The sequence below is a fragment of the Notolabrus celidotus genome, chromosome 18, assembly GCF_009762535.1.
Source record: "Notolabrus celidotus isolate fNotCel1 chromosome 18, fNotCel1.pri, whole genome shotgun sequence".
NCBI classification, from domain to species: Eukaryota; Metazoa; Chordata; class Actinopteri; order Labriformes; family Labridae; genus Notolabrus; species Notolabrus celidotus.
This window is the reverse complement of record NC_048289.1, coordinates 11,634,837-11,660,597: the sequence shown is the minus strand read 5'-3', so window position 1 is coordinate 11,660,597 and position 25,761 is coordinate 11,634,837. Positions and strand designations below refer to the sequence as shown.

Below are 25,761 nucleotides of genomic sequence, written 5' to 3'. Positions count from 1 at the left end.
GAAAAGTTGTTGTTTTTAAGGGTGGGTTACAGTTTTCAGGCACTGTTTCTTCTAAATCAGATAAAAATAAACATCCTCAAACTGCATGCACACAATGAAACACCTACTTTAGAGCTTAGCTGGCTTATCCTAAAAAACAACATGACTGAATATTAGTATATCCAGCTCACAATGAGAAGACATTATATCTCAAAATGCTCAAATTAAACTTTGTTATCTTATTTCAAGGACAAGGTGGTCTTAATCCTAGAGAAGTGCTGCTATAATACAACTCAAATTAAGGTGAATATATCTCAAATGAAGAAGTTGACATGAAACTTATTAGTGCAATTTTTTTTTGAGAAAAAATACTAATTATTAGCATTCCTGGCTTATTCTGAGATGCTAAGCTTTAAAATAATGGTAAAATATTACTTAAAATAAGTTTTACCTGCTAACTTTAAGATCACAGTTTTCTAAATATTACGTCTTATTTTAAAAAATCTTACCAAGCAAATTTTCACTTGTTCTATTGGCAGATTTCTTTTGCTTATTTCAATGTAAAAGTAACTTGAAATAAGTTTTTTTTTCTTGTTTTTGGAGGGGCATTTTTCCCAGTATGTAGTTGACTTTTTTCTTTTGGTATCTATAAGTGAGTACTTTTGTATCTCAGAATCACAGTCAAAGCTGCCATAAATACTTAGGATTGAGTGTGGAATATCTTATATGCTAACATGCTATTAGCATAATGTTTTGGTGATTTGTTTTAGTGATATGTTTTCTTTTTAAAAAGCTTTGTCAACCATATCATCTGTACTCTTTACCAAAGGCATCTCACATTTTAACAAGCTTACATAAGCTTAATCAGTTATTTCATTTAGATACAGTTAGATATGGCAGCTGCTGGTAGTTAATAGGAGCTTACAGGTTATCCTTACAATAACTAGTTTGTGAGGTGCATCAATATACACTTAGAAAACATTTCAATCTGGCTAAGTTTGAGCTTTTGCAGAGCTTGTGTAACTGTGTCTAGTATCAGGGAATAATGTTGCTTAAAAGGGAGCCTTTGAGTAACTGCAAAAATAAGCCCCATTCACACATGCACATGCTACTGTAGCGTTTCAAGTTGTAAACAGGGATGCCTGTACTGTAAGATAAGGCGAGCATGGGTTGGTACTCTAATATGAAACTCTCCCACTTTCAGAGTACAGGAGCATATTTTAAGACTCTATTGTAAAATCTGTTGAGCTTTCAAGAGGAGTGTACCTCAATAGACTGATATCCGTGTGGAGTATTAGTTCACTAAGCATGTGTACAGCTGTGACACATCTGGATAGATAACACCATTTGATAGAACATTGGTGTGAACCTAGAAGAGCGACACCTAACAGAATGATAAAAACATCAGCAGGTAGTGAGACTGCCTTACACTCATTTCTCCTCCTTGTTCTTTTCACTCGCTAGTTATAACTGTGGATACATTCAATTACTAGTTGCATTGATATTAAAGCAAAAACTGCCTTTAAAGTGTACAACTCTGTCTCTGTGCGCCAACTTTTTAAAATTAACTTTATTGCAATCATTAACAATAACACAGCGGTGGCTTTACAGACAGACTTCACACTTTGAGAGGACGTGTGAAAAGTTGAGTCAGGTACAGTTCTGCTGAAATCTTCTAAAAAATTGTAAGAATGCAGATGTGGAAACAGCTAAGGAGACAAGTCATCCAACACTGCATCAGAGCAGATACAAGTCAGGACTTTTTTTGTGTCATTTTCAGCAAGCAGCTGTGTGTTTTCAACTTAGTACTCTTTACTGCTCATCTCAGCTGTCATCCATTGTAAAAGGTCTTTATATTTGCTGTAGTGATTTAAACAGAATCAGTCTCCATTACAGAATACTTCTCTTTGATCTTCTTCTTCCTCTTGCATGGGATACCCTGACCCCAAATTAAACCAAACTCAGTATTTCTGATTGGGAAAGCATATTTAATAAATATTCTGCTGTGAACAAATGAACGGCAAGTTCCTGGAAATTTGAGGGTGCTATAATTATCTAGACAAAGCTTCTAAAGATTCTAAGAATGAAAGAGGCTTTGGAAAGAATTCTGAATTAAAGTAATCTGTGAGATGTTTTTATCAAGATGTAAGAGGGCAGAGAAGTTGGACATGCAAAGGGGTTTTGGTTAGGCATTTTAACTGGGTACCCTCAAAGGTTTCAGTGTTGAAGTCATCAAATGCCATACAGTTTTACCCATTAGGCAAACTTTCATACGTGCAAATGTAAATAAATTTGACTTGACTCAACATGCATTATCCTGCAGGACATCCGAATAACATAGAATGTATAAATACAGAATACAGTTGAGTAATATTGACATGCAAGGCTAAGTCGTGTTTGTTAGACCTGAAACTTTACGGTGTTTTATTGAAACCACAAAGAGAGCCACTAATAATGGCAAGCTGTACATAGAGTTATGGATTCGCAATGGATCAGCAGATGGAAGTCTCTGGAAAACCACCTGCTGAAGAATTCTCACTCTTGCAGGTGGGTTTGCTGTTAGAATGTATCACAGACAAAGAAAAAAAAAAAAAAAAGTATCACAGACAGGAAATGAAGTCTTGTCAGCGATCAAAGTTACAGACAACCCTCTCCAAAGCATCTCTCAACGCCACTTTTGACCTCTTTTGTGTAACTGTAAAGTGATTTTGAGTCAACTTTACGTCTGTCCCATGCTGTGATGCTTTCAACTGTTTCAATCCAAATGTGTTTATAGCTCCCATGCTTCTGACCACTGTAGTGACTGCGTCATCTACGCCTTCATAGGCAGCACGTGTGGGTCCAAGGCCTGGCCAGAGTGACGTGAGCCTGGTTTCCTCAGGATGGACCACATTGAGGCCTGCAGCAACCAGAGGGGCCGAAGAACGACAAAAACATCCTCTGCGCTCCCTCACGTACTCGCCCCCCTCAAGCCTTGTCCTTTTCCACGCTCCGATGCTTGTTTTCAGGAAGACCAGGCTTTTCCTGCGTGACGGAGCGTTGGATGAGAGGAGGAAGAGGGGGATGGGACAGAGAGGAAAGGACAGACACAGAGAGAGATGGATAGGGATGGGGCGATGGTCCTGTGCACGTAGTGATTTGTGGGAAGTTTGTTGCATTGGTTGTTTCCTTGACAGGTACAGGCAGCTGGAGGAGAGTCTTGGAAAAGGAAAGATTGCAGTACAAATCTTTTTAGCAGACAACGATCTTTGACTGTTTTATATCTTGTACCTGAAAAAGTGGAGAGCAGACAGGGAGAAGCCACATGCACCTACAGGCTTAACTGAGAAAAAACAGAGTTTGAGTTTACATATAGGAGACATGTTAGGAACTTAGGTCAGGTTATTTTTTACTTCTACATGTCTGACACAAACTTTGGTGAGTTGTTCTTCTGTTTTGTTGGGAATATTGAACTTACATCACAGAGCATGAAAACCAGCAGAGGTGAGTATCACACAAACAGATGGTAAGTTTATATTTACACAAATGAAATAACCTGTTTTATGATGGGATATATCTTTGTTTCAGGCTCCCTGTGTATCTATGGTACAGCATATTTAGAGGAACCTATGAATGAGTAAGTCGGTCAACATTTACTCATCAACACTTGGACAGGATGCACGGTAGAATGCTATCAAGACCTATTCACACATCAGTGCTTCTTTTCTGGATTAATAAAGTGAGATTTGACTCACAAATAAGTCAAGAGACTTTTTATGTAGCAAGTCGTCATTTCTCTTTTTCATTATCAGAGACAGGTCATTCTTGACTATTGGTAATGAGAAACATAAATAATGTTTAATTCAAGTCAAAGTTTAGAAATAGTCACAAAAGTATTCACATGAAAAAAAACCTTCATGCATTCCTATTTTTTTTTTTTAAAACAAAATGTTTTACTCGTCTGAAGTTTTGTCTTTCATTCCACCTTTTGCAGAATGGGTTACTCATATTTCAGGTTAAAACATGTCACATTATTAAATAATCTCATTGTCCTTCAAAAACTCTGAACACATTTAGCTCCATGTGTTGCTATAGCTATCTTTTGTGCTTTTGTGTAAATCAGATCACAGGTTTCAATTTCAAAAGAAACATGCAGTGTGAGGCTTTTTTAAATCTTATTATCGATTTGTGTAAAGATTTATTTTGTTACAGGATACTGTATAATTGACAGCAACTTAGTTATTTTTTAAATATTCTAATACTTTGGGGTTTTTTGGGCTGTTGGCCCTTATTATCTAAATCTAAATAATGATTAAAATGCTTGAAGGAATTAGTATAGATATAAATACATTAATCTAATTTGATGAAATGCACCGGTATAATTGACTGTCACTTATTCATGAACATGACCAGTCTGATCAAGTCTGACTCCTCTAGTGTAGAATATATTAATGTTATCAGGGTATGAAAAGTTAAATGTTAGCTGTTATTTTGCTAATATGAATATCAAAATTGGAAGAGACATTTTTTTTTTTTTAAAGCTTTATGGCTCTTTGTTGATATGTTGTTGTTATACATCCTAACAGATAAGCTACCCTTATTATAGCTATCACAAATCTTTAGAATAATAAATTATTGGATCAAAAAATATCCTGAGCCGTCCATACGAATACTTGATGCTGACTTTTAATTGGTTAGGACAGTGACCTTTACTTTTTGGGTGTGGAGAGAAAAATGATAAATGACCTGACAGACATCAGCCATCTCTCATTAGAATCTTTTATTGTCTTAGACACAGAGACATAGAGAAGAAGATAGCAGCCTGTTTATCCTCCACTCATCCCTGAGTAAAGTGGGGCTCCTCCCTGTTTCTTGGCTCAGTTACGGTCTCATCTATTTCAATCTGACCAGCTGTGATGAGGGCATGCCAGTGACAATCTCAAATTCAAGCCCCCTCTAACACACTCACTAACAGTTTTCTCACTCCTCTGTCTTGGCTTCAGTCTTTTAATATGTGCGGTTTGTCTCTGGCATTCAGTGTGTCTGTGCATGTGTGTGTGTGTGTGTGTGTGTGTGTGTGTGTGTGTGTGTGTGTGTGTGTGTGTGTGTGTGTGTGTGTGTGTGTGTGTAGGTTGTCTGTCGTCTTAGGGCCTACTTAGGTGTCCACTGATAGCGTTTTTGTGTGCTGGCACCACCGGTCTTCTATACAAAATGAATACAGTTAACACTCAGTGTCTGAAGCGCAAAAAATGCTGTCATTGTCAGCTGTGTTTTGATGCTGGGCTCACAGCGCTCTCAGTTTGAATAGTTAAACTTCATGAACACAGCCATCACTTCTTGCCACTTCTTCATCGCAAGTAAATAAGAAATTGAGATGGGGTGAGACTGCCGTGATCAACTTTGTCAAAAGTAATGGCTGAAATGAAATTCATTTTGTTGGGGGTACAATTCCCAGGTCTATAGCTGCTGCTAAAACCAAGTTGCTATTCCTTGGTATTGTTTTCACATTTTCTTGGTAAAATTTTCAAGATACATTTTCATGGATAAAAGACAACTTTCATAACCTATAGCAATGAGGAGCCATTGGAAGCGCTTTGAAATTGAGGTTGTGGGACGTGCTGACACAAAAAACGCTGTTAGAGGAAATAGGCCCTTTGTTGATAACATTGAATTAACTACAAAGAAAAAATGTTTTCAGAAAGGGTTCCTCAAAAACTACCACCTCTACAACATGTTTATGTTGTTGTTAGTTTTATTTGTCTTACAGCAACAGGGAATGTTTTATTTTTATTTTTAATCCCCTTTTGTTCATGACTTTTGGCTAAACACAATTTTTTTTTTAAGTTATATTTTTGGGCTTTTTGGCCTTTATTGACAGGACAGCTGAAGAGAAACAGGAAGCGTGGGGAGTAGAAAGAGGGGGAAGACATGCAGCAAATGGTTGACCGAGTGGGAGTCAAGCCGACGACCTCTGCGACAAGGACTATAGCCTCTATACGTGGGGCGCTTAGAACGCTAGGCCACCAGCGCCCCTCAGCTAAACTTTTTACACGCTTGCACTAGCCTCCCATTTTTTAAATTATAATATTACCACAGTTCCTTATGTTTCAGTTTTCAAAATCAGCTCAAATGCAACTGAAACCATACTTAGGAGTAGAGAAGTCAATTATTGCATATATGTAACTGAAATACAGTAAACATAGCTTCACTACTTTTTGAAAAAACACTTCCTCATTTTATACACAGTAGTTAATACAGATGAGAAAATTAAGACAGATGCCTTTCTGTGTGCTAACTATGCTAACTAACTAACTATGAAGACTCAGCTAGCAAATAGCTAACTTAGCTTGGCACAAAGGCTGTACATGAGGAAGCAGCTAGCTTGAATCTGTAGGGAGGTGACAAAATCTGCTTTGATCCACTTACACATTTTTGTTGTTTTTATTTAAAAATACAAAATAAGAGTTGTTTTCTTAGGGTTTTTTGTCCCAAAAATTCTTTGCTGCAGTGAGTAGTTTTACAATTAGGAAGCTAGTTAAACTAGTAAGTTCAGCTTCTCACTGCAAAACCTCAAAATCTTTCCAAGTGAAATTGTCTCATTTTTAGTCAAATTGTCTTATCCCACTTGAACAGATAATAAATAAATGATTAATAATACATTTACTTAACAAGTTTAACTTGTTTTAAGACAATGCATCTTAAATATCTTATTGAGTCAAACAATCTTGAAATGATCTTGTTTTGAGTTGTAATTTATAAGAAACAAGGTTTATTTTACATTTCATACATTTTTCAAGCTGAGATCTTATTTGCAGAAGATGGATAATCTTGATTTAAGACAAACACTTTATTTGATTTAAGTAAATGCATTTAATTGGAGAATCTATCAGAAAACAGCTCCATTGATAAAAGAAAGAAAGAAAGAAAGAAAGAAAGAAAGAAAGAAAGAAAGATATAAAGAAAGAAAGAAGGAAAGAAAGAAAGAAAAGTGGTTATTTTTAAGGGTGGGTTACAGTTTTCAGGCACTGTTTCTTCTAAATCGGATAAAAATATACATCCTCGAACTGCATGCAAACAATGAAACACCTACTTTTGAGCATAGCTGGATTATCCTAAAAAACAACATGACTGAATATTAGTATATCCAGCTCACTGTGAGAAGACATTATATCTCAAAATGCTCAAATTAAACTTTGTAATCTTATTTCAAGTTCAGCATGAACCTGAAGCTAGAGAAGTGCCGCTATAGGTGAATATATCTCAAATGGAGAGATTGACATGAAATTTTATTAGTGCAAAAATCTTTTTTTGAGTGAAAACATATTAACCGTTGTCATTCCTGTCTTATTCTGAGACACAAAGCTTGAAAATACTGGTAAAATATTGCTTAAAATAACTTTAAGATCACAGTTTTCTAAATATTGCGTCTTATTTTAAGAAATCTTACCAAGCAAATTTTCACTTGTTCTATTGGTAAATTTCTTTTGCTTATTTTTAGGTAAAAGTACCCTGAAATACATTTTTGTCCTTTTTTTTTGGAGGGGCATTTTTTCCAGTGCTGTGAGTGTGATTTTCTTTTGTAGTGCTAGCAAGCTTGTAGCTTCAAAGCTAACAAACAAACATGAGAGTATCAACTAATATACTGTCACAAATATTAATATTTTCCTTCTGTACCTTTTGTCCAAAGCAGTACAAAAAACCTCTCAATCAGATAAGAACCTGTCAAAGCGAGCACACTGTTTGTTATTTATAAAGGCTGACAGGAAGCTGGGTCTCCTACTGGTTTGGTCTACTAACTGAGAATATGAAATGCAAGTTGAACACACTGAGAGCCAGTTCATCTGTTTTTCTCACTGAGGGACAACCCTGACTCGTTACATTTTTAACTGATGTGTGTGTGCTGCGGTGCAACTGGATCAGGGCCTGATGAATACCAGCCAGCACAGGGATGGAAGTGATAGTGTTCGGACAAGACAGGGTGATGGGTTTAGGAGGGGGCAGTCAGGGACTCCCTCAGGCGTCTCTGTTGAGGGTGGAGGGGTAACAACAAAGATAGCGTTGTAGAGGAGAGAGAGGCTTGCTCTGGATTTATAGGCATTCAGAACAGGAAGAGTACAGGTCATAGAAAAGACCTTCCCCAGTTTATTCACCATCTGAACAGCCTTTTTTCTTAGTCGTATAAAATTTATTGGGATCTAAAAGACAGGAAAAGTACTCAAAAACTAGCCAAGGATCGACATGAAAGCATCATGTTACATGTTCATATAGTGCCATGTAGTGTGATACACCCCTGAGCAGGGCCTGATAGCCAAATAAAGATATTCATGTATATTTCAATACCACCAGCCCCTGTAGACCTCATCACATTTAAGATTAACTGCTGAAACAGATCTCCTCTTATCTGATCAGTGTGTGTGTGTGTGTGTGTGTGTGTGTGTGTGTGTGTGTGTGTGTGTGTGTGTGTGTGTGTGTGTGTGTGTGTGTGTGTGTGTGTGTGTGTGTAAATGAGAGCTCTGTCAACGAGCACTCACACTCAGCCCCTCCATAAACACTCTAAACCAGTCAATGTGGAGTCTCACAGCTGCCTCTGCCTGTGTGCACTCATGTGTGTTTGCACAGGTCAGAGGTCAGGGCCCTGCTTTTACGTGACATTTCAAGTTAAATTCCCCCCTGCTCGTGGTGTGTTTGTGGAACGTCTGATGGCTTTAGGTGACTGCTGAAATATCACTTTGCTCTACTTAGATGCTCCTTAAGCTGTGCTGTGATTACAGGACATGATGAGGTAAGTGTTTACATGTCCCAGTTAAAGTTGCTGCTCAAGTGTTTTAAATGGCAGGACCAGAAATAAGCCTATATAAAATGACAGACACAGGCCTTTCAGCACTGCCTGTAGTAGCAGACTGATATGAATGTGAAGGGTCAAAGCTGCAAACATCAAAACAGAAAAGAACAGAAAGGGAAAGGTATATCATAGAAAGGAGTTACACTTAGTTACACATTATTAGTGCTATTTCTTTATCTTTACTAGTTAATGCTTGTTTATGTCTGCTTGTGTATGAAATCCTTCACCATGTTGCCCCCACTGAAAATGAATGCGGCACCACACTGCACTCTAGTGGTAGACCTCTGCAAACAACACTCGACACAAACAGGCTCTAACTACATTAAGATAAGATATTACTTTATTGATCCCGGGGGGAAATTCAGTTGTTACAGCAACCCAGACATAAGTACAATCAAGAGAAGTCTCAATTAGTAAAATGAAATAAGTAAAAATAAAAAAAGATAATAAAGATATAATACAATTTAGATAAATACAAATGTTACAAATGGATTAAATAGCAGTAATTACAGGCAGTATTAAAAATGTTTCAGTAGTGACAGGTTGACATGGTGTGATTATGGTTGGTAATGACAGATTAAGCAATATAATAAATAAATATGGGTATATATTACAATAATGCTGATCTTTTTCTGTTAAATGGGTCTCTGTTAATGAAGTTGTGTGCATGCAGATGCAAAAAACAATATATACTCCATTAATTCTTAGATGCCTTTCCATCAATGTAAGTGTTGATCTTTAATTATGTAACAGTTTTTGTTAAATGTTACCAAGAACCCCAGAGAGGTTTATATATCACATGTAGAAATCGCTAACTATATGAACACACAGTCTCTTTGAAACCACAATAAACTTTTTTGTTGAACTTGTTTTAATATTTCATTTAAAATTACATCCAACATAATGGATCTTTAAATAAGGCCTTTAACTTGTGCACTCACTCAGTTTCTCTCTCATTCTTTACTCTGTCTTTCTCCTTTTTCTATTTCCCCCTTTTTTTAACCCTCCTGTTATGATGTGAGTCAAATTGACCCTTTTTAAAGTCTATTTTAGGCAATATATGCCTTCAAAACCAGCTAAATGCAGCATCAAAATCTTGGCAGCATGTGAGAGAAGAGGTGTCTCGTGTTATTTTATCAACATCACTTCATAAAAAATAAAATTCAAAACGTAAAATAAGATAAACAAAAATCTATGTCATGTAAAAGTATTGTATTTATATTTAGGGCTTTCCAATGTACATTAAAAAAAGTTTTAATATTAATTTAAATAAAAAACGAGTGAGATATCCTCGTTGAACCATGATCTGAGAATTAGAGAACACCAATGGACTAAATCTTGATTTAAATGGTAAGTAATGGAGTTAAAAAATTAGATTAAAAAATATGTATTGGGATTTTTTGGGGTTCTGACACTTTTGGATAATTGAATATGCCCCGGGTCAAACTGACTCAGGAACATTATTGCTATTCAGGAGAAACTAACATAACAGGAGGGCTAAAGATAAGTTTGGGGCTTTTAGCTTTTATTTGAAAGGACAGCTTGAAGGAGGGACAGGAAATTTGGGGAGACTGTGGAGGTATGACATGCTGCAAATCATGTTGGGGTGATGCCCAATGCCTGATGGAGATTATAGCTTCTGTACATGAGGGTGCCTGCTCTTCCAACTAAGCGCTCGTTTTTCCCTCTTTTTGTTGTCGGTGCAACCACCAAAAATGTAACCAAAAGAGTTATTCAATCTTATATGCTGAACTATTTCAAATAGAAGCCATAAGAGATTAATGATTGTAGTTTAATTGAGTCTGGGACATTCTTTTGACACTCAAACCAATTTAAGCTTACTTTCCGTACAACCTCAACCACACTTTGAACAAACAACCAGTTAAACCTAACCCAGCGACAAACACCTAACTTTTGTTTACTGTGACGGTGTGGTCATGTAACAAACTCCAATGCATTTTGTCATTAGGAGGTCTACATGACCATGGCATCACAGTGAGGGTGTGTAACCTGGTTAAAGAGATTTGGAGATGTTATATGTTTTATGACCTAAAAAAATTATCTTGAAGCTCCTTTTACACCAACACTTCTTTTCAGAGATATGAAAAAGCTCTCCTTTGTCAGTCAGCCCTTAAAGTCAGCAGGACACACTTTGTGTAAACATGGTATTCATTTCTCCCTCTGTAATGAAATGGATTCTGGATGGCGAATGATGAAGTAATTAAGGACTCCGTGTTCTTATTGCATCAGGAAATGAATAAAGATAGACTTACACCTCTTACAAATCCTTCCACCCTCCTCTCTGTCCTCCTGTCTCTGTCTCTGGATGACTTTTCACACACTACCACACACACACACACTACCACACACACACACACACACACACACACACACACACACACACACACACACACACACACACACACACACACACACACACACACACACACACACACACTTGTCCACATATGGCAGAAGTGGTTCTAGTTCAGGCGGGCAGGGTTCCCGTGTCTTGACTCAGGGAAGAGCAGGTGTACTGCTGTCAACAGAGGCTCATAAATACTCGGCTAGTGATCTGAGATGGATTACACGTTTATGTCATCATATTTAAGACTCTGTCAGCAAACACTTTAAAGAGCCTAATGAAAAAAGTTAGGCAAATGGAGTCTCGAGCTGATCAGAAAAGAAATAAAGTATTCTTCATGTATTGTTATAACTATGATAAATATTTAAAATCCAAGGCAGAAGAAAAGCCTTCCAGCTACTTTACAAGTGTTTGACAGAGGAAACGAGAGTTTTATTGCTGTTGAAGACACCTTAAACAAATATGTACACAACAGTGACATATTTACCACTATGCACGTCATTTTCTGGTGTCACATGTCACTCTGCAGACATGAGACCCTGCTGTGTCCAAATAAAGGCTTCAAGCAGCACCACCGTCGCCGGGACTGGAGGTTTCATTCCAACATTATCACCCATAATGCTTTGCAGTGGGCTGTTCCATTGGTGTCTTTAGAGACTCCATATGTTCCTTCTCAGGCCTGCAGCACAGCGTATCCTGCACGCTAGGAATAAGCCTGAATCATCTCCAATTTCACCTCCTCCCACGGATTGTTTGGTGTCACTCGCCGTCTGCAGGCTGGATAGGGTGATTCTGCGGCTGTGGTGTAAAAGGACACTTCTACAGTTCTTTTGGCATTTAGTGTGAGAGTTACAACTCAATTTAAACTTTGAGATATATCAGGACCACACTAGCTGGTAAAAATGCTCACGCTGCAGTGTTCACCCCATGAACTCTAGTTTATTCTTCCTCTCTTAGGCAAAACAGAAACAGTCTTTTGTCTTCTGAATTAAATAAACTACAGCAGATAATAAAATATAGCTTCAGTCTGAAACCAAAGCTGCATCATTCAATCATCCGACATTTGGATGCAGAAGCTGTCTTGATATTGGATTATTTGCAACCCAGACATAGAGATTGCACATCAATCACTGCTCCCATGTGAAAATAGAATGTGAAACAGAGCAGAACAAGCTCATATTTTGCTCTGCCGAGAAGTCTTTCAGCCCCGTACTGTATCACATCCTCATATGTACTGCCAAGTGCAGTGAAAAAAGAGTTGATGATACTGAAGCACTGCACTGTTAGCAGAGAGGACTGAGTGACCTCATGGCGGTCTATGAGATAATATATAATGCTACAGAGTGGCAACGTGTGGAAAATAATCTCCCTCTATCTGAATAGAGACACCATCTGTTCATTTCTGTGTCTTATTTCTCTCCTTTTTTGCTTTGATAGCCTTCTTGTTACTCTGGGGACCAGAGGTGGGATGAATGGTGATATTGTTGCCTCCTGGGAACAACATCCTGATGCTGCCTGGGTGTGTGAAACAGAACTCCAGCATCAGTGATTTTGTTGCCAGGGGGATGACTTTACCAGCGGGACTGTAATGTTGAAAAAAACAGTAACACAACAGCATAACCAACATCAGCAGTAACAGTGTACAGGAGCACTGGTTGTAGTATGAGTGCAACTGCTATAATTTATAACAAGCCAATTAATTAACTATTTTATCAATATCTTTACTGATAAATTCTATATCTATAAGCCAATTCTACAAAGTATTCATGCATGAGCCTTTGTAAGAGCTTTTCTGCAGTCCTCTACTCTGCCACAGCGCTGCAAGCTATGCTGCCTTCAACCTCTAGAGGGAACTAATTTTCACTGTTGCATCTGACAAAGTTGAATAAGGAGAGAAGGGCTTCCTGAATTTAGCACACAACCATAGTTTAAACAGGGGCGTGTCCAGACTTTTGACTGGGGTGGCCCAACCGGGTGACTGTTGTTGTGCAGGGATAGCATGAAGTCTGTGTGCACAAACACACACAAATAAATTGCATTTATTTACCCTGTCTGTGTCCACTACCGACATGAAGGTATCTAAAAGTATATATATATATGTATATATATATACATATATATATATATATATATATATATATATATATATATATATATATATATATATATATATATATATATATTACTGTGTATATATATATTCTTACTTTTAACAGGTAACACAGAGTGGCAATAAATCTTCCATGATTAATTTTCAAAGGTCTAAAGAAGTGTGTCCAGAGTTAAAAATTGACGCACTAACACAAGGAAATATGCTACAGCAAAATGCAGAGAAGTTCCTGGTTCAACACAGTTCACATAGTGGATTTTGACATAATTCCTGTCTCTGGCATGGCAATTATCCAATCATAGTTTAGGGATTTGGGGTTGGCACATGGACAAGCCAATCATATTCCAGGTGGTCGGGCATTCCACAGGCTGAATACAGGCTTTTAAAATGAGCAAAATAAATATCGGACAAAGTTTTTGTTATGACATGTATCCAAATGCATGTTAAATATGACTGAAAGTGAAACATAATAGAATAGATATAATAGAATAGAATGCCTTTACTGTCATTGCTTGACTTGCAAATAATGAAATTAGGAGCACTGCTCCGTTGGTGTATACATACATATATACATAAAAACAACAATAGCAGCAAGAGCAACAGTGGTCTGATAAATAAAACCTTTTTAAAAAAGAAGTTACTTTAAAAATAAATAGTATTTACAGTTGTTATTGCAGTGAGTATTGCACGTTGGGTGGGGGCAGGATATTGCACATTGATTTTATTGCACAGGAGGAAGAGTGTAGTCAGTGTGTCTTATGGTGAGTGTTCAGAGTGTTGATGGCTCTAGGGAAAAAAGTGTCTCTGAGTCTATTGGTCCTGTTTTTTGTAAGAAAGAAACATCTTTATTTGCAGACAAAGGATAAACTTTATTGCCAAAAGAAAACAAAAAAAAAAAAAACGTTCTCAGCTATTAAAATGCTATATGGGTGGATTTCAAATCTTAATCATAATCATCAAACTTGTGCATTGGTGTATGATTATTGTCTGTCCTCTGGTTGTACTAAAGTCAGATCCTGATAAAATATTTATTCTGAATCAATGATACTCCATATCCGGGGTGGGATGAGAAGACTTGGCCAACATGAACGCTGTAAATGAGTTGCTGCAATAACTTCAAGGAATAATAGCTTGAATTAATGCAATTCTCATTTAACTGTAGACCCTTGGCAACATCCTGTATATAGATGGACGTTTGGTTTCACTTTGGGAATCATTGATCTCCACACTGTCATATTTAATTGAATCTTAAAGCTCTTGTGAGGAACTTTCAGCCTTTGCCAACCTTATGGGCATGTTTCTGCAGCATGCTGTTAACCACAACATCTGACACGTGCCCAGTTGCTGTGTTTAATGATTACTTTATAGAAATATTCAGTTCTATTCCTGATTTGATCATGTTTTACTTTTTTCAGTCACATAGATGCATCAGTATTGACTTCTGTCAGCTTTGTAATAAGCTTAAAACTTCTCACTGGAGCTTTATTTTACCATCTGTGACATGAAGTAGAACACCTGGAGGAGGCCTACATATTTGTATAACAAAGCTATATGTGAATAGCTTTAGGTAACTGTATGAACTCACTTTTCATCTAAACACTTGTATCAAGCTTCTGGAGGATTAGAAAATAAAGCGTGGACTTTCTGCTCAATATGCTGTTAGTGGATATACAGGACTGATAGTGGTGTACTGACTGTTAAAGCTCCTGTGAGGAGTTTTTATCAGGTTATGAAACAGCATGAAACTAAACCTGTAGCTTATTAATGTCCCACAAAAGCAGACAAGACCATCAGGTTTATTGTTGACTAACTTTTATAGTTATCTTTAATGCCTGGAATTGCTGCCTCAGGGTAGGTGTCAGCCAAAATATAAACGACATGCTGCTGAAACAACCAAGGTTCTTGATGAGAGAAAAGCAAAACAAACTAACAAAAAACTACTTTCATATATATAGGACAAGATCAGTAAAAAGATCAGAGGTGCCAAAACACAAAGCAGTTTGTCACAGGAGCTTTAAATCATCAAGTTGTTGATAATAAGTAATCAATCAATTCCGGATGGATCACAGTGCATAAAAATGCTTCATTCAAACCAGTTTTTGGGTTAAACTGCGTGAACGAGCAACTTTAAAGACAAATAAAATCATGTTGATGGTTAAAAAAAAGCACCAGAACAAGAGAAATCATCTCATTTCATGAATTCACCTAAAATCCAAATAATGTTTGTTTCTTCTCTAAAACCACAGATTCTAAATTTACGGTTGTAACCACATGCATGATGTGTGAAGGAGGAAATTGCTTAAAATGATGTATCTTTCAGTCTGTGTCACTGTGACATCCTCTGCGCTGTTAATCATTCAGGCTGTGTTACATTAGAGCAGATAAGTTATTGATCCCGTCCTGCACTCTGCTGCACCAGAAAGGCCGACAGCCTCCAGGGAGTCTACTGTAAATGTGAGCTCTTTGCCCTCTCTCTGTCCTCACATCCTTTCTCATCCCCTCCTCCATAACACCCTCTTTCACTCTCCTTTCATCTCCACTTACTTCCTCTTATCTATTCCCTTTATTCCTTTCCCTCCCTTATTCCCCCTCATCCCGCCTGCTAGTTGGGGCTCCTCTCTCTCTTTCTGTGCACTCTCCTCTCTTCTCTCTCTATCCATATGTACAGCCTGCATCTTCCGGTGTCCTCTATGAGGTTGTTGTGGTACAGTAAAAGCCGGAGGGATGAGTGGGGCAAGCAGAATGCAAGGTAGGACAAGAAATATGCTGGTGTGATGCATGCATGGTGGGTGCAGAGAGAACAAGGGCGTTGCAACATATTTTGCAGTGTCATGATGCAGCAGGATTTTGAAGCAATGCATCAGTTGATGAGCCTGTTTCTGTACTTGTGTTTACAGAGTTTAAATACTGCAGGGAGGGAGCTACTTTGGTGGTTTCCTTGGATGGTTTAAACTGGCTTTCTAAAAGGAGATGCAGGGACAAAAGAACTAAAAAGAGGTATTATTTTGATTTTCTGACTGTCTACATGTAAGATTTGAATATTGGATTACTTCCTCATTTATATTTGTGGTACTTAAAAGCATCTGTTTGTGCATTATCATTTGATAAAGTTATTATCATCAGTGCTTCCTCTGGGCTCCTCCACCACCTGTTACAGAATGATGTGTTAATTCACCTGAAACAGGGCAGATTACAAGCTCCAGGGCCTACTGCATGTGTGTGTGTTTTCTTGTATCTGTGTGTGTTCGTGTGTGTTTTAACATCCTTTACGTCACAGTCTCTGTGAGTCAGCTCCTCTCTTCCTTTCCTGAGTCACTCATACAGCGGTTGCTTGGTGACTGCAGAGGGCTGAAAGTTTCCGATTGCGTCTTTGTCTCCGTGGATGGATGTGCCCCGATATTTATTCAGGCTCAGGAGTGAGTGGCCAAATAAAGTGTGTGTGTGTGTGTGTGTGTGTGTGTGTGTGTGTGTGTGTGTGTGCGCATGTGTGTGTGTGCGCATGTGTGTGTGTGCGCATGTGTGTGTGTGCGCATGTGTGTGCGCTCTGTGTCATTCAGTGGACCAAAAGCTGAGAAATCAGTTTTTAGTACATCCCATCGACACGGATGAGATGTCTGTGCACTACAGATGACCTGTGATGAAGTTCAGGGGATTAAAATAAGGGCAAAAATAAACATTAAAATGGAAAAAAGTATTTATGTGTAACAAGAGAATATCTTTAGTCAAAGGCTGGATATCGTACGGTCAGTGTGTCCTTCATAAATCCTTGTTGAGTTTTGCTGAGCAAGTCCCATAGCCAGTGTCATTACTGAACCATAATAAGCCATAATGACACTTAAAACATTTCTGTTTATCTTTTGTATATAACTTTATTGATAAACCAAATGTAATACTGTGTCTGATATCAAAATGTAGTTGTCATTTAAACCTGGTAGATGACATTACTACTATATGTAAGGGATAATGTATGTTTAGCAGGTAGTTATGGGAAATATAATGCCGACAATGTGAGACAAGATCCTGACGCTATTGACGCATCTTAAAAATAAACGTGGCAAATGTCCAAAATTTTTAACACTGCTGCTATCATCACCATTGCTCATGGTTTAAGTTTCTGTGTAGTGACCGGTAACCTAAAGTTTCACTCACCTGCTCTGCTGCCATTGCTTATATTGCTGGACAGGATCCGATACGGAAATGTTCGTAGCCTGCCGATTTAGCATGCTGAACGCAAACAAACGTTTTAGCCACATTGTTTAAATGCGAACGGAAACTAACGATTTTACCTCACCTTACAGTCTATGGTGTCAACTAGCAGAAGAAAAATGTGCCAGAAATCTTTTCCCTGGATGATTTGACATTACGTGTGATCAGTTTGCCCTGGTGTTGCTCATGTAAGTGAAAGTTAATAACCATTGTGAAGGGGTTGTGATCGATCAGAATTAAGCATCTTACACAACCGGAATATCAGTAAGAGACCCAGGTAATAATGTACTGTAATGTAATGTGTAGTGTTACCATTTTTCAGTTGTAACTGACGCTGAGGCCCACACTATTTCCCAACTTTAAGTGGTAGCTAAGCTAGCTTAAGAGATTTAGCTTAAAAAATTTATTCCGCTAACTTGTTTCCAGTATGCAAACATGAGCAGTTCAGGCAAGTAGCATCAAGCTGCAGCACCTGATCCAGAGCTTACTGCATGTGAAAGCCCTGACATGCAGGTATGGACATTTATGCTGGATTTGTTTAGGTTAAAAGTGTATGAAGAAAAATGAAAAATCTAGCAACACACACATCCAAACCAAAAAGGGCAGGTGAAGCGTAAAAGTAGGAATATCACAGAGCAGGGAAAAAGACAGCTCCAGCACTGCAGGACTCCAGTATTCCACACAATTGAGTGCATATGCAATACTGTACAATGTAAATTTCTTCAAAATGAAAACAATTACTTGTTTTTGTAGTATTGTACCTTCTCTATAAATATATATATATATCTGCAATTTAGCCACTAAAGGGGGGCAGCAGATAAGTTGTGGGGCAAAAAAATTACTTATTACCACGTTTTGATAAATCTGGTGAACTGTTATGCATCCAGACGTTCAAGTATGATTATTTCATTTGAATCATGTTTCTGGTTAACTGTATCATGTGATTACATATTCTCTCTCTTTAAGCTCTGGTTTTGGTCTCTACCAATATATTTGACTTAAGCTAATAAATGCTTTACAGGCTTTACTTTACTTCACAAGCTGCTTAATGTGTGTCTGCTGTTTGGCATTTAACAGGTAGAGTAAAGTAGTAGTAGCTTTTTGTACTGAAACCTGGAACTAGCCACTCCAGGAGGAAAAAGGTGCTTGAAGAACAGTTAGTGAAGCAAAACAAGTGTAGTGCCAGACAGTACTGCAAAACTCTGAGCAACTGTGATACAGTTCTGCAGACCACAATGACTATTTCATGTTTGTGTTAGAGAGAGCCCTTTATTTTGTTTGCAATGTTTAGTTGTAATGTTTATTTGTTACAAAAAGTTAAAAGGATTTTACCACTCCCATACTCCACTAAGGATCAATTTGACCTAGGGGTTGTTTTGGTAGTTTCAGCCATGATTGCTGATGGTTATGCTAATTTTATGCAAACAAAGGTAACTGCTAGAATGCAAACCTGTTTACTTCCTGCAAAATAGTTCAACTAGACAAGAAATGTGAGCTGTGAAACCATCAGACAGGTACATGTGCCTATAGTTTTGTCACATTGTGTTGTTTTGCTGTTGAGAGACGGTACATTCAAAATGTCATTGGTCTGAGAGCTGCTTCTTATCATACTGAATACTATAATGTTGTCTGAAACAGTTCAGTTGACCTTGTTTGAATTGATGAACACACAGGGATGAAGACCTCCAGCTTTTGATGCCCTCAAGTCAGATGATCCAGACTGATGAGGAGCTGCAGCCGATCACCTATCTCTGTGTCGTGGATCAGAGAGGAAGCACAACCCCTCGTATACCGAAGAAAAACAGAGACTGTAGATCAAGCTTGGCAACATGGCCACCCCCTGTCTCTATCCCCCCTCGATGGTGTTCTCCTCCAGAGAAGCCAAGTCTTAAATATACTTCCTTACCCTCTTGTGTCTCAGTGTGTCCCACAGGGGCTCCATGGACAAGACTTATTTTAGATATCAAGGACATTTTCAGGCTGATTGTAAAAGGTTTAAACATTGTGACACAGCACGATGCCGTGACTATGTACAACAGGTTTATTGTTTTTTTTAATGAAGACATACCATTACAACTATTTGGTGACATCTGCAGCTCTGAAGATTATAGGACATATCTGGGAGATACAGCATGGAATATTGGTGAAAACAATGTGATAAGTGATTTGCCAAAGTCCACCGCCAACCAGCTTCACAACCCTAACACCAACACCAACAGCTCTGCTGGGATCCAGTGTAAAGATCTTCAGAAATCCTGTCAAATCCACGGTGCTCCAAGAGTTGTATCTAAGACGGACAAGAAAGCAAAAAGAAGGAAGAGTGTTTCTTTTGTTGATGATGTCATGGTCTATCTGTTTGACCAGGTACTGTTTACTTGTTATAACTTGTTATAAAGCTGAAAAGCAAATAGTGTTTGGGATTTTGTTTTGCTGGGTATGTGAAGGTTGAATACTTACTGATTTGTCCACTGCTGTTATTCTTAGGAGAGGCCCACCTTGGAGCTGCACTCTGGGCCCTGCACACCTATACCAAGCAGCTACTCCTGCACCCTGCCAGATGTCACATTGGAAGACATTGGTACTACATATTAGGATTATAACAGTGGATTTGCATGCTCAACACTCTTGGGCTTATTATTACATGACAGGTTTGTCTTGGTGGAATTGGTCCAAGGCGGTATGGATGTACTGAATGAATGAAATTCGTCATGCAGGAAGACAAATTAAGCCAATATATTTTCCGTCAAGGAGACCCCTAAAAAACAGACTGCATCTTATACACTATTCTCATATATATTCCAGATTTAGGCTGCTACCCACATAGCAAAATTGGTCTGGCCCGATTCTAGCCCACACAATACACTTAGACTCGGCCAACTTACCGCAAAGAATGACGGCCCTTAAGTGGCCCAGATATAGTTTGCCAGAGACAGCCCACACATGGGCCAACTTAATCACAAGCTCAATCTTAATCGGCCCAGATGCGGCATGGACAGATCTGGGCCACATAAACCAAGCCACAATCGGGCCAGATGTGGCATGCCATCATACTGTATATACAATACCAGAAGAATATAAGACCTTTTAGACACTTGAATGTTAGTAGGTAAAGTAGATTTGATAATAGTGAAAGAAAGAGTGAATACATATTATTCAGTCATTGTGTGCTCTCACATACTGCATGCCACCCCAGCATTAGTAAGAGCCCCAGCTGGGCCGGCCCAGTCCAAAAAGTTGGGATCCACCCCAGCTTGTCACAAAGTACATTTACTATTACAATGACTGCAGTGCATTAGGTGAGCAATTTCCCCATACACATTCATATCTTTGATTCAATCCTACCCAAGAAATCATGTGTTTTAGTTTATGTTGTTTGTATATCGTGAAATGAGGATCTAGGTTTGATAATTTGATGAAAAAGGAAGAATGGAATGAAGAGATTAGTCAGCAGGAGTGACTTTTTACAGGGAAAAACAGTTCTTGATGAATTACTGAATTTGTTAAAATACACATTACGGTGAAAAATACCTTACTGCTGCAGCTTGAATAACTCAAATAAAATAATACATTTTTTATTTGTTCATATTTATAATTGTTTTATGTTTTGGGTACTTTCAAAAAAATAAGCAAATATTTTCTCACTCCTTCATTTTGATATTATGGTGTCTCTATTGAAACAACTTGAAACTGAAAGTCCTTTGACAATGTAACAAGATCAGGGTGGGACTTAAAGTGTAAACAAACATTAATGTTCTGCTAAACCAAGATGCTGCAGGCTGTTGACTCTTCATTGTCACTAATTGTGTGTTGGTTGCTTTGCCTGCAGGCTTGGAGTGGGACGACGATTTCTCAGCTTTGGAGAAAAACTGCCATTTTCAACATGTCAGAGACTCTCAACACTACAACTTTTCTCTGCCAACGCAGAGCTGCACAGCTCTATCCAGACCAGAGCGTTTCTCTCTGTCCCAAACCTGCCTGTTCCTCACGCATGTCACCGAGTCAGACCTTGAGCTGTGAGATAAAGGGTTATTTCACCACGTTAATTGCTGTAGCTGTTTTTCTCTGATGCTGTGCTCAGGAGGACAGGTTTCTTCCCAGCATTCTACCCTTTCTCTATTACATAAATAAGAACACTAAAGTTAAAATTTCAGAAGGGAATTGGGCAGTTTTTGATTAAAGATTTCATATTTAAAAACCCACTAGTTAATGTTTGACAGAAAAACATTAGCATTGTTGCTCAAATTATGTTAGCCAGCTAACATTATGTTAGCAAGACAATACATTTAGACAAAAGCTAACATTAGCAATCCCATTTACATCACATTAGTGAGCTAACATTACATAACATTGTTGAAGCTTGGTGTTAACTCCTTTTCTAGTCCATTATTTACAGAGGTGTCAAAAGTCTTCACATTCATTACTCAAGTAGACGTATAGATACTATAAAACTTTAAAAAGACTTCTGTAGAAGTTGAAGTATCATCTCAAGCTTTTTACTCAAGTTAAATTTATACAAGTACTGGTTTCAAAACTACTTAAAGTATAAAAGTAAAAGTAATGTAAGGGGAAAAATGACATAAAGGACAAAAGCTTAGGCTGCGCCACAGGAGCCTATAGTGCACTACCCCACCTCCCAAAAAAACATGTTTCTGAATGCCATAATGACTATAATGTTATATTAATATGCTAATGTTGAAATATTTGGGTTGCACCTGTTTCAGCCACGTTCATGCCCATTGAAAATGAATGCATTTTCATACAATGCAAATACATTAAAGAACCATATATGTTTACTACTGAGCATTAACATGTTTCATGGAGCGGAAGATATAATGACTTGTTGCCTATAAGTATTGTAATGGTGCAAAAAGTCAAACTTCACAGGCATGTTATCAATAGCCTTTATTGGAATGTAAATGTACATCCAAGCATCAAGCACCCACACACATTCAAGATCCGGAACAGCTGGTGTTGACCAATAGGGTCTTACTATTGGTCAACAGGGTCTTACTATTGGTCAACAGGGTCTTACTATTGGTCAACAGGGGTAATGAGGCTATTTTTAAAATGTAAGGAGTAGAAAGTACAGATAAATGCGTGAAAATGTAAGTAGTAGAAGTAAAAAGTTGGCTGAAAAATAATTATTGCAGTAAAGTTTAGATAGCCAACAATTCTACTTAAGTAAGGTAAGTATTTGTACTTTGTTACTTGACACCTCTGATTATTTAACACTGTAATAACAGTTAGGCTATGTTAGCTTTCAGCCAGTTCCAAGTCAACAGTAAATTCACCTTGTAAATGTCTGAATGCTAACATTAGCTACAGTTTGGGCATAGTGGGGTAACACATTTGTTGTTTTAACATGAAATAAGGCCATGCAGCTTTTCCTCTTTTAACTTTTCACAGCCTTTTTAGTTTCTGACTTATTTAGAAGCTTTGTTCCTATATGCTAACAATTTTTCAGATCCCCTGAATTTAAAACTGTGACTTCAGCAACACAACGTTACAACAGCAAGATAGTGGAAAATAGCTGCTGTGTGCGTATGGTCAAAAACACATGGTTGTAGGTGCTGGTTTTTATGACACAGTGGTGGCAACCCTTTTATCCCATTTATCTAGAGGCCATCTCTCTGTCACCATCGCTGTGACATCCACACTTGTTTTTCTGTCAGACACACAGCCTTGGCCTAATGGAAAAACTGACGAACCATCCAGATCTCCTCCTCTTCACCTCTTACTCCTCTCCCAGCCTCCCCTCCTTCCTCTATTTTGATGAGTCAGGGACTTAAACGGCTCTTTTCTCAAAACACCTGCCGTTCATGACATCACGGCAACGCAGGACAGTGTGACAGTGCATTCAGCTTCCACAGTTGTTGGTATGACACGGTCACTGACGATGATGTGATAAAACAGCCTAGTTGTGTAACAGAGCTGGTACCTTTCCAGCTGTGAAGCTCTTTGGAAGCAACGTATCATGTCAAGTTGTGTCCTTGAATCTGAGCTGTGAAACAGAACCATAAATGTTTGTGAGTTAAATAAATTGTAATGTGTCTTGATTCCATCTTTATTTTTAACTTGTTGAAGTACAAAGCGCATATTTGTTGTTTATTCAGTTTGTTTTGCTTAAACAGAGCTTGCTTGTGAAGGCCCTGTTTGCCTGCCTCATTACTGAAGTGTGTTCAGCTCAGAATTTATCAGCGACTGCAACTGAATAAACAGTGTGAGCTGAAGCCTTACGGCCAGTAGAGACAGAAACTGAACAAACTAAAAGTAATAGATACCGTTCCCAAAGAGCAAGCATCAGCGAGGTTTGGTTGATTAGATACAGTGTACCTGAGGAAGAAAGGAAACCTGGCAGGACCAGCACACACACACACACACACACACACACACACACACACACACACACACACACACACACACACACACACACACACACGCATGCTGTTCAAGGTCACCAAAAGCTAAAAGTGTGTTTGTTGGAGAGCTGAGAGCGCCACACCTGTACATTATTACACATTAGTGATATCCAGTGCTAATGTTTCTAACAGTCATTAATTTGTAAAAGTCTGAGAAATGTTATTTTTAAACTTGGCTACCATAAAGTTCAGTTTTTATTACTGCATTAATGCTTTCTGGTATTTATTTTGAAAAATTCACATATATGCTCCAACTGGCTGTCCTATAAGTGTTTTCTAAGCTAATGTGTCACTTTGGCATCAAAATGGAAATAGTCCTAGCAATATAATCTTGTGGCAGAAAATGAACAACAAAATTAAATAAATAACTTAACTTAAGTAGAGCTTGCTGGCTGCTAATGTTTCCTCAGTGTGCTAGTGCTTCCTTACCTTCTGTCTTTGGTACAAAAGGTTTCTGACAACTGTAAAGGACATTTTTGTAATTTCTTTTTTTTTTTTTTGGATGAATTGAGCACATTTAGAGACTATTGTTAAAGTATCATGATTTCAATTTATTAAACATCAGAAAACTGACTGTGTTGTTGTTAATTGTTTTTGTTAAACTGAGCTAGCTAGCTGCTAACTCCAGTTATTTCCTCAGTGTTTCACTATGATTTCTAAACTTCTTGGCTTTGGTATTAAAACATTTTCTAATAAACTTCTTTTAGTTTTGCTGCAAACTTAGCAAAATTTGGAAAATGTCGGTTGCCAAAGTCACAGTTCCATGCAAAAGATGAATACTAGCAATACTGCCTTTACTTTTCTTCACTGTCCTTTACTCTAGGCTAGATGTTCAGAGCTCAGAAGTTTACTAACTTTTCACTATGTTTGTTAAAGGGGCAACTGTGTTTAACCTTATGAATATTATCTTGTTTTACCTTTATTTGATAAGTGAGAATACGGATATGGAACAACTACTGGCCCAAAGAAGACATGGAGATTTAAGAGCACACTCTGTGGGGTGTGTTGATTAGTGATGTATAAATCACGCTAAGACTTGATTAAACCAGGCTTATGTCTCAGTGACCTGACACCACCCTATGTCTACGCCACAGTCTATCACAGTAGGTAATGACAATAATCTCAACTGCCTACAGTGTGTTTAGAGCCCCAGGTCAAACAGACAAGGTGGAATTACTGTAGATCACACACAAGTGAGGAAGGGGTGTGCTGGCTTATCATGTTTAGAGCTTGTATGTTAGTTCTGTGTATCATGGATGGTACAACTGTCAGTGCAGGGAAAACAACAATGCAAAGCAAAAAAAAAACTTTTCTGGTGGAAAGTAAATAATGTGACAAAAGTGTTTCAATGTGACTTGTTTCTGTATACGTTCGGGTGTAGCCTGGAGGACTGTATTCAAATGAAGCAGTGGAAGGTGATAAGCCTCAATGGAAATTATGTTAACTGCTTGGAGTTAGAGGAGTGAGCGAGGGACCGCAATGAAGTGTTTCTGCCCCTGTGGACTTGATAGGACAACTCCTACAACTGGCAAAATGTGTTCCTATGTTGCTACTTCAAATTGAATGCTTTACAGTCAACAACAAGACAATAAGGAAACAACATTACTTTTCACATGGGACAAATAAAGCAGTGTCCACATTAACTTACACATTTAATGTGTCATAATAGTGACATAGGACAAAGAGAGAGATATGGGGACAGGGCCTTCTCTATCTGTGCCCCAAAACTGTGGAATTCTCTCTCCCCCACCATCCGATTCTCTCCCTCTGTTGAGACTTTTAAAAGTCGTCTCAAAACGCACATTTATTCATTAGCTTTTAACTTCCCCTAACCACACTGGCTCAGATACTCACTGCACTG

General features: G+C 38.1%; 1 protein-coding gene across 2 annotated transcripts; it reads left to right on the top strand.

The window, feature by feature from the left end:
• Positions 1 to 3,054: 3,054 nt before the first annotated feature.
• LOC117829703 lies at positions 3,055 to 24,472 on the top strand. Of its 2 annotated transcripts, XM_034707332.1 has the most exons (6): positions 3,055 to 3,462; positions 3,547 to 3,595; positions 16,173 to 16,272; positions 19,155 to 19,845; positions 19,966 to 20,059; positions 21,308 to 21,933. In XM_034707332.1, the coding sequence occupies exons 2-6, from the start codon at positions 3,592 to 3,594 to the stop codon at positions 21,496 to 21,498; spliced, it is 1,080 nt and encodes a 359-aa protein (XP_034563223.1). In that variant the 5' UTR covers positions 3,055 to 3,462; positions 3,547 to 3,591; the 3' UTR covers positions 21,499 to 21,933. The 2 variants fall into 2 exon arrangements, with proteins under 2 accessions (XP_034563223.1, XP_034563222.1); XM_034707331.1 differs by lacking the exons at positions 3,055 to 3,462; positions 3,547 to 3,595 and adding an exon at positions 14,805 to 16,024 and having other exon boundaries at positions 21,308 to 24,472.
• The last annotated feature ends 1,289 nt before the right edge of the window (positions 24,473 to 25,761 follow it).